A 15,592-nucleotide genomic window follows, 5' to 3' on the forward strand; every position below is an offset into this window, starting at 1 on the left:
AAAAAGTTGTCACCTGGCTACTTTAGGAGAGTTAACATAGATATTACAGAGTTTGGGGAAATTATAGAAATCACTCGTGTAATTTATTTTTCAAAACTCTCATATTGAGTTTAATCGGAAACATGTGAATTAGAGAGCTCATGCTTTAACAAGGGTAGTCACATCTCAAACTAGTTCCCACATCTTTATCGATGTACCCACATGTATTACCGGTATGATATCTAATGAAATGATATAAGTTTTTTCCTCAAAGAACACATTTTAAGCTTCAATTTAGAAATGATATAAAATATGTAAACATGAAATCTTCAAAGAACAAAATTAGATTGTAAAATTAACTAAAACATATTAATACAGGAATAGGTCAATTTAGAATATTCTTATTTACACATTTTAGGCCATCATTCAAGCTTCACTTGAGGGTTTGAAACCAATTCTTATCTTCCCCTTCTTTAAGTTCCTTGTCCTTCTTGTTCACCTTTTGATGAGTTATCATATTCATGTTTATTATCCATGTCAACAATGATGCTCTTACAATTGGTGTTGTTGTTGTTGCTACAATCATGATCTACTATGGTGGACGTGACAACAACCTGAATTTCTTGGAGTTCTGAAGTGATTTCTAAATGAGTCTCTTTTTTCGTTTCTTTGCTCTTGCCCCATAACACCATGTACAGTCCAATCATTATTAGAATTGCTCCAATTACACTATAAATATTTCAAAAACCAGATCTATATAAGTACTTGACATTAGTCATCATATACTACAAGTAATAATTTGGGAAATAAGAAAATGTATTGTCAACCTAACTCTAAACAAACATTTAGTTAGAGTTCAATATTTTACAATTATTTCAAAAAATGCACTCATGAAGTGTACTTATGTAACAATGATACATTCTTATTTCTTTTATCCAAAATAAATGACACATTCTTTTTTTGACAAGAAAAATGACACATTCTTATTAGATGTTAATATAATATAAAACTAATTTATTTCAACAATGCATCTTTGCAAAACTTTGGTAAATTACAATATACTTAAGTATACTTAATGTGTATATACCTTCCTAAGTATAGGTTCTCATCCAACATCAAAGAACCAGCAATGGCCACAAGTACAAGCATCAGAGGATTGAAGGCAGAGGCGTATAGTGGACCTCTTATCCCTACACACCATGCAATGACGATAACCATTATTCCAGAGGCAACAATTCCCTGCAAAAACACCAAATTGAATTCACCATGTTATAACTTAACATACCAAATTATGCTAATCAATAATTATGAAAAAATTAATTAACATTTAACATACGGAATATGCTGAAGTTAGAAGCCTGATACTCAAACCCAACCTCCATTGGCTCAAATCCTTCTCAACACAAAGGGCAAAAAGAGTTGCTTGAATTGCCCCCATTAAAGACATCAATGCTGTACTTGAATAATGTCCTTGGTACTCTTTGCTCATCTTAGCCTGTAGTGATGCCATATATTAGATTAAAATGATACAACATTTTTATGTCTGTGTGATGTAATACTAAGCAAATTGAAAGAAATTCTATACAAGTTATTTTGATGATTTTTACCTGAATGATGAGCCATAAGGCAAAGCAGAAGCAACTTCCAAGACCAAAAAAAATACCCAGCAATTTGCTACCGGAGTTATCATCTAGTGTTCCATTTTTTCCCTTATGCAAGAGGTTAATGTGGAAGGTCCATATATTAATTTCAACACCTTTGAGAAATGTTAACAACATTGCCCCTCCAATTCCTGTTATTGTTCCCAACACCTTAGCTTTGCCTGCTGCCGTTTGGAAATTCAATCTTTCATAACTAAGCAAATTGAAAGAAATTATACAAAAACAATTAATGTCAGTTATATGCTATGATCTATGTCATATAATCATGATGATGACGTGTATACAGGGCCGTTCCTATGAAATAGGAGGCTCGACTCTCTTTTTAAAATAGGCCCCTTAAAATAAAAACATAATTTTTTTTGTGTAGCTAAACTTCATTAAAAAAATCAGAATTAGAAGAACTTCTAAACATGAAACGAAATAAAAAAAAATTAAGTGAAAGAGAGATGAAATTTACCTAACGATGTCGTTTGGATTTATGATTCCTTCGTTGTGGGGTAGGAAAACAAATGGTTTATGCGAAAAAGAAATGATTGTTGTGATTCTTTTTATTGAAATAACTTTTCAAATTGTCTGATTGAGTGATTATATAAATTGAGGGTGGTTTGGTAGCATCAGATTTATGTCCAAAGGAGAATTAGAGTCTAGAAAAAACTCAAACGTGTACCGAAGAAAAAGAAGTAACATATATATTTTTTTTATTTAAGTGGGGTGTGGTATTAGACTTAATTTATTTTTTTGAGGCCTTTTTGAAGGCCCGGCTTGGTTGAGCTGCTTGCACAGCCCAAAGGTCGGGCCAGTTTGTGGTGGTGACAAATATAATTAACTAGAAACTAACTTCTAACTTACACCTTACGCATTATTCAATAATTTCTAACAAATCTCAAATTATCTTTAACAGTTGAGTTGAGTTTGAGTACGTACCCAAAAGAAACGGCTAAGATAAAAGTGACGGCAGGAATGAGATTATAAACCGCTGAAGCAAATGTTGCCGATATCAACGCCAATGACTCAAAATAAAGGTTTTGGAATAAACTTCCCCTGTTATTTTATTGTATAATCATATAAAAGAAATTGTTAAATTAATGTTTACTTATAATACATTATTATTATTTAGCTAAAAAGGAAGTGGAAATTAAAGGGTGATGAAGTTTATGTAATCTTACCCAAATAGACCACAAAAGAATGACATAAAAACTACCCTCCAAGTCAACTGTGGTCTATTCTTCCTGTAAATTAAGAAGAAAGGAAAAGCAAAGTAATTAATTGAAAAATAAAAATATAGTACAAAATGTTAATCATATATCCCGTACTTAAATATATGAAGGAGTAATATAGAGGACCTTTCAAAAATAAGAGCAAGTGGAATAGTGGTAGCTGCTGCGAAAATGAGACGGTAAGCTGTAAGAACCCTAACACTCATTCCATCGTTTATAGCAAATTTGTAGAGGACATTTACTGAAGCAAATGCAATTTGAACCATCAACATCATCATGGCTGGCTTCAATCCATGCACTACTTTCCTTATATCTCTCATTTTCTTTTCTTCAATATATATTTCTATATATATATATATATCACGTACAATATTAGTTAGCTGCTGCAAAAGTATAATGATATCAAGTTATATATAAGTTCTATTTGATGGGTAGTTTTTACACATATAAAGCAAAAGTACTTAATGGAGAACACAGATTTCCAATTTCAAATAAAAAGGCATGCTTTTCTTTTTATTCCACTTAGTTTAGTCAATTTTGATAGACATATACGTCACTGATTGTGTTTTCAGGTTGGACCTTTGATTTACAAATTTACATATCGCGGGGTTCATGAATTAAAATCCTAATTTGTTGCAACTTGTAACATTGTGTTTGTGCAACTATATCATTTATCACACATGGGATCAAGTGGTGTACTTAGACATAGTGTGTGGCTAGTGCTAGGAGCAGAAATAAGGATTCAACACTTCAACTATATATAAAACATATATGTTTAACTCATTAGTCTATTTTCCCTATATTCCTTGTTATGTTATGCTACAAGTATTTTTTACTATATGTCTAAATTGAGTTGGATGTCCTAATGCATTTTTGTTGTGAATCACTAGAATTTATATATTTTTCGCTCATTTACATGATGATATACTAAACTCTTTAATGTGTTTTTTCTATATTATAAATGTAATCTTCCATTTCTTCAAGAAATAGAGAAGATCTTGATCCACATTTGATAAGCAAAAAGATTATTTCCGTGACTTTAAAATATGTTCATGTCTAGATAGATATATCTAAATTAAAGCTCAAACTTATCATTTAAGGCATTGCATTTTTTATTAATAAAATAAACAACAACAATTTAATATATTTTTTTGGCATGGTTTGGGTGTGATAAAAAATTATTGGAACCAAATATACATAAGTCTATTACCATATGCGCAAACAAGCACATAGAAATATATTGTTTTATGGGTTTGGAGCACACACGATATAAGAAAAAAGTTTGAGCATCAGAAATTTGCGTGGCAAGTCTTTAATTAGCACTCAGAATTTTGTAATTAAATAATTTAATTGAAATTTCTTAAAGAAAACTTGCAAATTGCATTCTCATATACAAGAGTTTGTTTCTTTAGTGGGAAGGGAGTAGGACCACTAGTTAGAGTTCAAAGTGGAAAATTTTTACTTCCCAGTTAACTCAAAAATGGAAATGACTTTGAAGGGGCACTATTTATTTTCTTTTTTACTAAAAAGGGGCAGCATTGTTTATATAAAAATAATAATTCAAATATAGTTAGTTATATGAGTCTAACCTTGTACGTGTACAAAGTTCAAAATCCTAGTGTAAAATGGTCTTCACTTTAATTAACAAAAAATTTATTTCTCCATTTTTTCATTAGAATATATTGGGATATATATATATATATTGGGATGTAGATTTAAATAGATTTATTTCGATGGATAAAGTACTATTTATGCTTCATCTCTAGCAAAGAGTTTAGTGTCACTTGTACTTTTATATTATCTAATTGAATAAGTAAATTTGTTTGTTGTTAAAAAAAATTGAAAGTCAAACAAATTAACAGCACCTAGGGTTACAACAAAATAATGGTAAAAAGCCTCCAAATGTGGCAAAATAAAAGTGTTCAAAATACACATGCCCTTACTATGTAACATTGAAAATGTTAAAGTTATATCTTGAATTTATAATGAACATCAAGCAAAGGAAGTTCTTCAATCTAAAATAGAACAAATAAAACAACAAGACGTAAAACCATACAACGCTGCATCAAGACGGTGAACAAAACAAATTAAAATCGTCATGTTTAGACGACAAAATCACAGAAAAGAAAAAAAATGGTATAGATGGTTAATTTCGAATTCAAAGAAAAGTATGTGTATGAATACAATTTTACTTGATGTGCAATGTTGGTACACATATTTTACACTGATCAATAATGAATTGATTTGAATGGTAAGCAGTTTGTACCATTTAACTAGTGATCATTGATTCTAGTATATAGAGAAAATTTGGTTGGGTTCGAAGAATCAATCTTGTAAACTCCACAATTTTTCTGACGGGGATTAGTTAATGTTAAACTCCAAAAAATAAAAATTACTATTATGTCATATCATTTCACTCTTAAATTTATTTTACAATTAATTATTAGTAAGGATTGACAAAATGATAAAGGTTTATTAGATTAATTAAGTTTTTGGTCTCTATAAATATCTTCAGTTTTGTTTTTAGTCCCTATAAAAATAAATCACACTTTTTAGTCCTTACAAAATTTACCGTTAGAGTTTTTAGTCCTTACCGTCAAATGAGACTAACGGATGCTGACGTGGCAATGACAAGTCATTAATATTATTATTAAAAAAACAAGTCAGAATTTTCTATTTAAGGTTTTTTCTAGATTACCTTTAAAGAATGGTAGGTAATTTGTCAATGAAAATGAACAATTTGTTGATGGGGTCAAGATAGTTCATGGATACCACTTAAAAATGTGCTTATCTGGCTAATATATATTGGTTGGGATAAATTACCCACCATTCTTCCATGGGTACCCAAGTTGTCACCTCTATTTAATTGTTTTTTCCAAAAAATTAATGATAAATAAGGAAATTACTAAAATACCCTTAATGTTTAATTAAAAAAAACCATTAGTTTTCCTTCCTTTTCTTCCCCAGCGAGACCTTTTCTTCTTCTTCTTCCAGATTTCTTCTTCATTCCCTCACCTTCTTCTTCTTTCCATCAAACCAAAACCCAAATTCATTCATTGTTTACTTCTTATCTAATTTAAGTACTCTTGGTTCCATCATACAACAAATTTGGGGATTCTTATCGTGTGAACACCCGTACCCACCACGATCATCGTGGTGGGTACGGGTGTTCACACGATAAGAATCCCCAAATTTGTTGTATGATGGAACCAAGAGTACTTAAATTAGAAACGAAAACGAAAACTGAAACTAAAATCGAAACGAAAACAAAATTGAATCGAAAAGAAATCCAAAGGTACTAAACGAAGAAGATGAAATCAAAAGCTTAAACTGAACTGGAACGAATTTGAAACTGAAATCGAAGACGAGCCACTACCAGAACACGAACACGAACATGAAGAAGGTTGGGGAATGAAGAAGTTGAAGATGAAGAAGAAATATGGAAGAAGAAGGTCTCGCTGGGGAAAGAAAATAAGAGAAATAATTGGGTTTTTTTAGTTAAACATTAAGGGCATTTTAGTAGTTTCACACTTTACAATAAATTTTTTGGAAAAAACAATTAAATAGAAAATTCTGACTTGTTTTTTTAATAATAGTAATAATAATGATTTGTCATTGCCACGTCAGCATCTGTTAGTCTCATTTAACGGTAAGAACTAAAAACTCTAACAGAAAATTTTGTAGGGATTAAAAAGTGTGATTTATTTTTATATGGACTAAAAACAAAACTGAAGATATTTATAGGGACAAAAACTTAATTAACCCAAAGTTTATTGATTGTCCGTGTAAAATAAATTAACACTTATAATGCATGACCCATGAACTCCATGTGTGCGTTGATTTGTTAAATAGTAAATACTAAACAGAACACCACAAGACAGAATAACACAAAATAAGACAGAACATCATCAGAATAAAACTTTTATTATATTGAATAATTTTTGGTCATATACTATTGTTGGTGGACAAAAAGATATTTTTGTATTTTAGGTAATTTGTACATGAGACAAAAAGTTGAGATGTGGTTTAGTGAAAGACAAAAAGAATAGTTTTTGTCCTATTCCTTTCCTCCCATTTATTCTTTATTTTGTTTCAAAAACAGTTTTACAAATCGTTGTACAACCGGAGTTGTCCTATCCTCTTAATTTTTTTAGCAGATCAAACACATGAATTATAATATGCTAACACGTTAATTAAAGTAACTTAAATGAGTGGCTATGTATATATAGTTACTGTAATCCAAACTTTATTAACTATTGCTAATATTGAATGAAAGGAAACATTGTTACTGTTAATCCCACTATAAGCGTGGGGATTTACATTCAACTAATAATGGAGGCTCAGCCAGCCGGCGGCCTTTTGGTACTTTTTTCACCAAACCTCGGCGGCAGTATTTTCCTTTCCATATAGTACACAGTTTCCATTTTCCTTTCACTAATTAACTTTTTGAAATGGCTTTGTTTTTATATGTTTGTTTTTCTTCTTGAAAATAAAGGAAAGTGCAAAGAAAATACAAGGAAGATAGTAGTAGGAAAGAAAGCAAGCAGAAAACAAATTGAATGGAAAGAAAAAGACTAGAAATTTAATTGATTTATTAGTTGGTTTGGTATCAATAAGATATCGAAAGGAAAGAAAAATAAAATTGTTCTCTTCTCTTGTTTGATGTAGGATGAAAAGTAGGAGGTCAAAAACAACATTAGTACAACCCACAATGGATGCTTATTGAAGAGTGATTATGAAAACTTCACTTCTTTGAGGTTCTTAGTTTCTTAAATTGTGTATGAGTATAGGGGTGCAGGATTGTGGGTATGTGAAACTCCATCATAGGTGCTCAAGATGATATGTGACAAATAAAAGATAGAAAAATATTTTTTTATTTAAGAATGAAATAACGAAGTATTAAAAAAATAGAATTAGGTTTGAAAATTTATTCCTGTAATTTCTTTTGGAATCTCTGCGTAAAGTTACTCTCTTGATTAGTGGAATGGATAGTTGTTCTATCCTCTATAGTAGGTCTTTTTTGACCAAACTGGATAAACAATATTGTGTGTTGATTCTCTACTGCTCTTTTATCTAATTGTTCTTTGATTCAATTGTGGTTTTGCATTACAATCTTGTTGTTATTGCTTGCATATACATCAATAAATTCTAAGGACAAATTAGAACTGAGATGGGATAAAAAAATACTAACAATAAACACATTTAAAGTCTTTTTTTAGTAAAATACTTGTTGTTTATCCCCGTGAGCTTAACTCAGTTGGTAAGGATATCACATTTTATATGCAGGGGTTGAGGTTCGAATCCCGGACACTCCACTTCTCCATAATTAAATTGTGTAAGTTCTAGCAATTAGACTACTTGATTAAAAAAAAATACTAGTTGTTTAAATATGATTTTAGTCTCACGTAATTTTTGTTTCGAGCTTCATGTTTGGTGGACAAATCCATCCTACCGTCTAGAAGTTGTTATTTTGTAGTGTCGTTATAAGTTCGTTGTTTTTTGTTTGCTAACAAGACTCTGTTTTAAGTCATTTTTAGGCACATCTTGTGCATAACTTGGTTTTCACTCTTTGTTTAATATAATCACTTCTTTTTGGCCTCTTATAAAAAATGATTTTAGTCCTACAATTATAACTTTTTTTTTGTTTTGGTCCTACAACTTTTTTTGTTTGAATTCATTTTCTACAAATTCAAAAACCAATTGTTTTTAGTTTCTAAGGTCACGTGACGTGATTATATTGGACCAGATTTGGCATTAAAAAAAAAAAATAATGTTTCTAAATTTGCATAGACTGTACCTAAACATAAATCTTACATGGCTAAATCAAAAAATTAATATAATTACATAAACTAAAATTATATTTAAACATATATTTTATTTTTTTGCATAAATTAATCACTCCGCAACCTGCAAAACTTGCTATCTTTTGCATCCTTGAGTTTATTGGTGCTTCCAACTATACGTGATTATAATACAAGCATGTGTAATAGTACAAAAGTAATTACGCATAGAGAGAGTTATCAAAAAATAATAATCTCCGCACACATTAGAACACGAGGTTAAAATCTGTTTAATGTTAATATACTGACCAAATACATTATCTTATGAACTAACCATTGGTTTAAGTGCACTGCTTTTAAGCTTTCTTGAAATGCATTATATATAAATTAAACTATATACCATCATTGACAGTATGATGAATACATTGTCCTAATATTCATTGCTAGTAATTTACCATTAACATGGACTTCCATATAGGGATGATAGCTCATATTAGAAGCAGCAAAAGAAAATTGCCAATTTGATCCACTATATATATATATATATATAAACACTAACTCATGTTGAATTCAGCCTTGTATAATTGCTACCTAAATATGATGGTGGAATGGAAATTATGGATGAAGCCACTCTGCTTTTATGTATTTGGAATAGGCGAATAGCATCAAATCAATGATAGTGAAAGTAACTTTGTTCTTCTACGTACTCTCTCTAATTCCATTATAGGCTTTTTACTCTCTCTTCCAAAATTAGCAACTTATTCAGCGCACTTGTATTCCATTAATCATTCAACTCAAGCATGATGGTCTTGGTACTGTTGATGGGTTTGGCACCCATGGAACCAAGTCTACCTAAAGATGGAAAATAAGAGTTCAATTTGATATAGTTGGTGAATACCTTTAGTATTTCAATTACTTTTTTTTTGGTACAATTTACCTATCACATTTTAATCCCCCCTCCAATTTACCAGTCTATTTTTCTCCATTTAGGTTTCCTCAATTTACCCCATTTGAAGTCATGGATGTGTGACACGTGGCAAAAATAAAATAAATGGTTAAGATTAAAACCTTAGAAAAAACAAACTAGTTCTTCTCTTGTATCCGAAGCAACACACCAGTCTCCTTTCTTCTTCTTCTCTTCGTCACCGATCATCACTCCCCCTCTCGCCGGCGCCGGAGCCACCACCTCCGTCACTCTTTAGAGCATTTAGTCTCTATAGAGCTAGGCCAAACCTTTTGATTTCCAATTCACATTTCTTTTGAATGTTAAGTATACATACAGAATAACATTACTGAGATGCTTATCTTTGAACTGCAAGAATAGAGATAGAGAGGAGTGTAATTATACATACAATTACATTACGCCAATGCTAGTCTTTCCGTTGGTAGTGAAATAATATTCGGTTAAGATTGTTGAAGGACTACACGATGCAAAGGGATTGAACGTTTTGAGGTAAAAAGTTCTAGGAATTAATTCGAATTTTAGAAATTAGAGTTGTTCTTGTTCAAGTAGATAAAAAGCGTAGAATTTTGGTAGCAAAACTCATAGATGGATGATGGAATTACTTGTAACATAAACTTTGTAGCACTTTGTGTTGTAAATTTGGAGTGTATTTCAAAAGTTCAATTATTTTGTGTCTCATATTTTCTATTGAGAAATATAGAAAAATATTTTAATAGAAAATAATTATCTTATTGTTAATTATAAACTTTGACTTGGTTTTGTAACATGTTTTTAATTCTATATTTTGTAACTGCCTTTCTATTGATATCTCTTAAATGTGGCTATTATTAAGGTTTCTTTCTTGCTTGACTAAACAACTACATTTGGCCTAATGATACACGTACAGCATAAGAATAAGAAGAAGGAAGTTACATTTTTTTACTTGTTGCTTTGATCAATATTTTGAAACAAAAATCCCTCCTTTACATTTTATGCTTCAAACTATACATGAATAGATTTTCATGAGTCTGACATATAATTCTGGGTTACATCCTCCTGAAAGAATTTCTTCTTGATAATTCTGAATCCTTGGTTTCAATTCAAGAAGAGCCTGCTGAATCCTGGAGGATTTGCGCTTATGAGGCGGATAAATCCGCACACCTCAGGTTATATAGCGGTTTACTACTGTGTAGGTTTTATAGAATTGTCAGTGGAAGATAACGATGGACCTGTATCGATGGCCAAGTCATAGACTAATATATAGCACAGATAAGTTTACTTGATATCTCTCTTGTTTATTCTCTTTAATACTTAATTATTTCTTGTTTTTATATGTTGATTATTATTTGGATAGAATTCTATGTAAATATTTTACAACACTTTATTCATCACAATAGTAGTTAAAGAAAGAAATCCGGTGGATTTTTCATCGAACAAGATTAGATCCCCTATAAAGACGATAGGGTTTAATCCGTATAAATTATCCTAGTTTCGAACCTCTATCCCTTGCTCTCTTTACATTTCTTGTAAACCAATTGAAATATGTTAAATATGCATGTATTAGATTTTAGTACTACATTGTTTTTTTTACAAAAGTGTAGTTATAATTGTAAGTTTAAAAGATTATAGTTTAGATATGATTGTAGTCATGACAATTATAACTTTTTTGTTTTGTTTTAGTCCATGTAAGTCTTTTTTCTTTTTGTTTGATTAGATATAGTTGTTGCTTTAAGTCCCTAACGTCATATGTGGGGCCATATCAGTTGACATTAGGGGACTAAAAACAATATTTTTTCAATTTGTAAAGATTGAACCAAAACCAAATATGATAATTAAACATCTTAAAGAACTAGAAGAAGTACTTTGCATATATTGTATGTAACAGAAGCTTATGAGTATCAGAACAAAACATAACATCTTTAACAACCATGAGATATATAAATCTAAGCAGTTTAACAAAATTATAATTGTATATAACAGAGTCAAGTCCAGCTAAGAGTTCACTGAATTAAACACTTTCTGTTCTTTAAAATGTTTCCCTTTTTCTTCATTTTGGTCTTCAAATGTATTTTAGTTGGAGAATCAAAATAGGGTCCGCTGGTAGCATTTTTGGCCAATCTAGAACGATGTCACGCTCATTTTGGACCAACATGTAGGAGTGTGATATATAATAATTTGATACTCCATATTTTAGGCATTACATGCAACTTCTTTTACCCCTCCTCATTTTTCTTGACTTTGTTGTTCATGTTCATCTGTTTGTGAATCTTCATTATCCTTAACCATCTGATTATTGTTGTTGAGGTTGCTTTTATCTTTTTCTATAGACCTCACAACTATTTCAACTGGGTCAAATTCATGTGGGTTTTTTGATGGCACTAATTGATTCTTTTTCTTCATCTCTTTACTTTTACCCCATACAACCGCATACAAGCCACATACAATCAACACCGCTCCAATAATGCTGAAATTGTTAACAAAGGTAACAAATTTTAAGTGTGCCAATAAAGTAAGTATTAGATTTTACCTCAAAAAATTAGGGTCCAATTAAACAACTTAGTATTTCAAAAACATTCTTAGAATGATTAATAAAATTGAGAAAAGCAAATATACCTTCCAAGGTGTAGTTTCTCATTCAATATGGTACAACCAGCCAAAGCTACCATGAGAAGCATTAAAGGGGTAAAAACTGAGGCAAACAATGGACCTCTCATGTGTACACACCATGAAATTACAGCTACCATTGCTCCTGAAACCACTATACCCTGCACAATTCAATTTACATGGTAATGGTATATCTTGAGCCTCGTGTAGAATGAATATTAGACTATTTTTATAATGTAAAAAACACATTTAAATGCTTCTTCTTTTTTTAACCTTTGTTGAAGTACTATAAAAAAATGACGCATAGATGAGAAGTGCATTAAGCTAACATACCGCATAAGCAACTGTTAGAAGTCTAATATTCCAACCCAATTTCCACTGACTCAAATCTCTCTCAAAGCATAGAGCAAGCACAATGGAAACAAGTGACGCCCAAAAAGATATCAACGCTGTGCTTGAGTAATGAGTAGGGTATCTTTCACTCATTTTTGTCTGTACCAAAAATTAATTAATTACTTAATAAAAAAAAATTTGTTGAATTAAAATAATTTTCATTGATTGATTGATATTTGTATAAATAATTTATTAACCAAAAAAATATCAAACCTGAATAATAAGCCAAAGTGCATAAGAGATGCTACTAGCCAAGGCACATAGAGAACCCGAAATGGTATTAGCAGTGGAGATAGTGTGTGTTACAACACCATTTTGATGATGTAAAAGATTTAAATGGAATGATCCCATCTTAATTTCAACACCTTTAACGAATGTCAATACCATTGCCCCACCAATTCCTGTTAGTGTACCTAATATCTTTGCCTTCCCTGCTTTTGTTCTCAAATTCAATTTTTCCATACTGAAATTAAAAAAGTTTCATTGGATCAGCAAATTATATATTAACTTTGTGATTCAAACTTTCGTAGAACTTATTTGTTTTGTAAAAAATGTAAATAAATAATAAGAAATTGATCCAATGATAAATTTTAGAAATGGTTACTTTTCTTTTTTTGAAGAAGCAAATGTTTACTTTTCTTAAAGTATATATCTTAAAGTAGACTGAGATACAATTCTTCTGATGATGTTCTTACTTTTTTTTCCTCTTACAAAAAGATGCTTTGAGGTAGTTTTTTATTTGGTATACTATTTATAAATTATTACTACACTATAAAAAATGTTTATTTTTCTCTAAAAAAATTTGTTTATTTTAATGTTGGAACAAATGACCGATTTAGCAGGTAAATTCTTGATCTTCTCCAAAAAAATAATGTCTCAAATATTTTATTTTAGTATCTAAAGTCTATGAAAATTTATCATTTTAATTCTATAAAGACTATTTTCTATTTATGTATGTGTCTATATATAGGTAGTACAAATTTGATAGTTTAATCTTTAATGCTAACTCTAAATTTAAAACAACACATATAATAGTAACTTGTAAATTATAATTGGATGACAAAATGAGCCTTAATACTTACCCTAAGGAAACAGCCATGATAAAGGTTACAGCTGGTATAAGGTTGGCCATTGCGGATGCAAATGTTGCTGAAGTTAAAGTCAGGGCTTGTAAGTAAAAGTTTTGAGCTAATGATCCCCTACATGAAAAATATAAAAATAAAACATACATATGTAAACTATGAAATATATAAATGGAGGTTGACACAACAATAGTAATTGGAAAAAGTAAAATAGTTAGAATCAGCATCAAATAAACAAACATCAGCATCATATCATTTGCAAGATTGTACGTGTTAAACAATAATTATTTATTAAAAATATACATATTATTATTAAATTTACAAGTTGCAATGTAACTTATTTTTTTAAACATCTTTAGCATGCGCAAATTTACATATAATATAATAAGTATATAATTCTCGTTCTCGTGAGCTTAACTCAATTGATAGGGACAATGCATAATATATACAAGATCTGGAACCTCGGCCACCACCAAAAAATATAAGTATATAATTCCCAATATTATATTTAGTTTTTTAATTATACTGAGTTTGAAACATCGACTATGTCCACTTAAAATAGTTGGAGTATATGCTTGTTTGTTGAAGTCTTGAAAAGTGGACGTAAATATAGTGACTAGAAATACAAATCAATGGTCAAGAAAGAGTCACACATGCTTTATAGTACGTGGCTAGGACAATTCGGAATTTTCACCACTACTACATTCGTACTTGACATTTGTTTCTCTTCAAACTTGTTAATTGAATCAAAACATAACCATAAGAAAATCTTCATGCAAACGATAATTAAGGACCAAGCATATGTTATAAAAAATAAATGTGTCACTTACCCAAATAAACCGCATAGAAATGACTGAAACAGTATTGTCCAAGTCATCTTTGCCCTCTTCTTCCTGCAGCAAAATTAACAAAAGCAAGTGGGGTAATTAATTAATTAGGTTAATGTGATTTACTGTCATTATTGGCTCTTACCAGCTTCTCCACTTTCCTAAGCTATATGTATGAAAAGAAATGATCGAATCTTCAAAAGAACGTTCTCAAATATTTTTAGCTTAGAATAAAAAACATATATTCTCACAAATTGATTTGATTTGATTTGATCATAAGCTCTTAAACAAATATATTTATGTTATAAAAAAAAAATCTTTATGTTCAAAGAAGAGTGAATGAATGAAATCACCTTTCAAGAATGAAAGCAATTGGAGCTATGAAAGCAGTTGCAAATATAAAACGGTAGGCAACAACAATCCTTAAACTCATGCCATCGTTTACAGCTAACTTGTATAGAACATTAACACCAGCAAATGCTATTTGCACCATAACCATTAACAACGTTGGCTTCAAACCTTGCACTACATTACACAAATTGTTCTTCATCATCATCACCACGAGTGTGTGTGTGTATATATTTACGTTGAAATTTCACTTAATTAAGAGAGTGAATATTAAGTGACACATGCATGAGATGAAATGAAACAAAGAAGGGTGTGTCTGTATTTATAGTGAATGAAGAAGATTCCAAAGGTGAATTAAAGCGGCAGTGTTTGTTTGTTTGGTTACTTACACGTCATCATCTACGTTGTTACTATAGAAAAACTTACACGTTTTAGCTTCTTATTTGACACGTGCGAAATTGGTCTTCGTGGGCCTCAATAATAAGGGTTTGCCTCTACTGCATGCTGCTATGCATGAAACTCAGTGAGATATTAACTTGATTACTCTATTTGTAACTTCTCCATTTCCACCTCTTCAATAACTCCACCATATATATTAATTCATGCTCTCTGCGCGAGGACTGATTTCATTTTCCATGATAATCAACTTGTAGTAGTATTGCAATCTATGAAGCACAGAAACTCTTCAGATTACACATGTCTCAGTATCAGACAAGTAGCGTGTCGGACACCGACACGACACATATAATTACACATGA

The 15,592-nt window shown here is 30.6% G+C and overlaps 2 protein-coding genes across 2 annotated transcripts; both read right to left on the reverse strand.

Annotated features, from left to right (window-relative positions):
- Positions 1-307: 307 nt before the first annotated feature.
- Positions 308-3,234, reverse strand: LOC11423583 (WAT1-related protein At1g25270). Its single transcript, XM_003593067.4, has 7 exons — positions 2,984-3,234; positions 2,807-2,869; positions 2,565-2,681; positions 1,587-1,833; positions 1,316-1,474; positions 1,067-1,218; positions 308-708 (listed from the first exon to the last, which is right to left on the reverse strand). Exons 1-7 carry the CDS (start codon positions 3,175-3,177, stop codon positions 453-455), a joined length of 1,188 nt encoding a protein of 395 aa, XP_003593115.1. The 5' UTR covers positions 3,178-3,234; the 3' UTR covers positions 308-452.
- Positions 3,235-11,421: 8,187 nt separating this feature from the next.
- On the reverse strand, positions 11,422-15,121 carry LOC11424904 (WAT1-related protein At1g68170). The gene is made up of 7 exons (XM_003593069.4): positions 14,840-15,121; positions 14,490-14,552; positions 13,660-13,776; positions 12,791-13,040; positions 12,518-12,676; positions 12,194-12,345; positions 11,422-12,044 (listed from the first exon to the last, which is right to left on the reverse strand). Exons 1-7 carry the CDS (start codon positions 15,040-15,042, stop codon positions 11,804-11,806), a joined length of 1,185 nt encoding a protein of 394 aa, XP_003593117.2. The 5' UTR covers positions 15,043-15,121; the 3' UTR covers positions 11,422-11,803.
- Between the last annotated feature and the right edge of the window lie 471 nt (positions 15,122-15,592).

This window comes from Medicago truncatula, chromosome 2 (assembly GCF_003473485.1).
Source record: "Medicago truncatula cultivar Jemalong A17 chromosome 2, MtrunA17r5.0-ANR, whole genome shotgun sequence".
Classification (NCBI taxonomy): domain Eukaryota; kingdom Viridiplantae; phylum Streptophyta; class Magnoliopsida; order Fabales; family Fabaceae; genus Medicago; species Medicago truncatula.

Coding starts and splice junctions, on each gene's coding strand:
- LOC11424904 (XM_003593069.4), bottom strand. CDS start 15,042: ATGATGATGAAGAACAATTTGTGTAATGTAGTGCAAGGTTTGAAGCCA. Junction 14,553..14,839: donor ATTGCTTTCATTCTTGAAAG/GTGATTTCATTC, acceptor ATTTTGCTGCAG/GAAGAAGAGGGCAAAGATGA. Junction 13,777..14,489: donor TTTCTATGCGGTTTATTTGG/GTAAGTGACACA, acceptor TTTTTCATGTAG/GGGATCATTAGCTCAAAACT.
- LOC11423583 (XM_003593067.4), bottom strand. CDS start 3,177: ATGAGAGATATAAGGAAAGTAGTGCATGGATTGAAGCCAGCCATGATG. Junction 2,682..2,806: donor TTCTTTTGTGGTCTATTTGG/GTAAGATTACAT, acceptor ATAAAATAACAG/GGGAAGTTTATTCCAAAACC. Junction 1,219..1,315: donor TTCTAACTTCAGCATATTCC/GTATGTTAAATG, acceptor GTGTTTTTGCAG/GGAATTGTTGCCTCTGGAAT.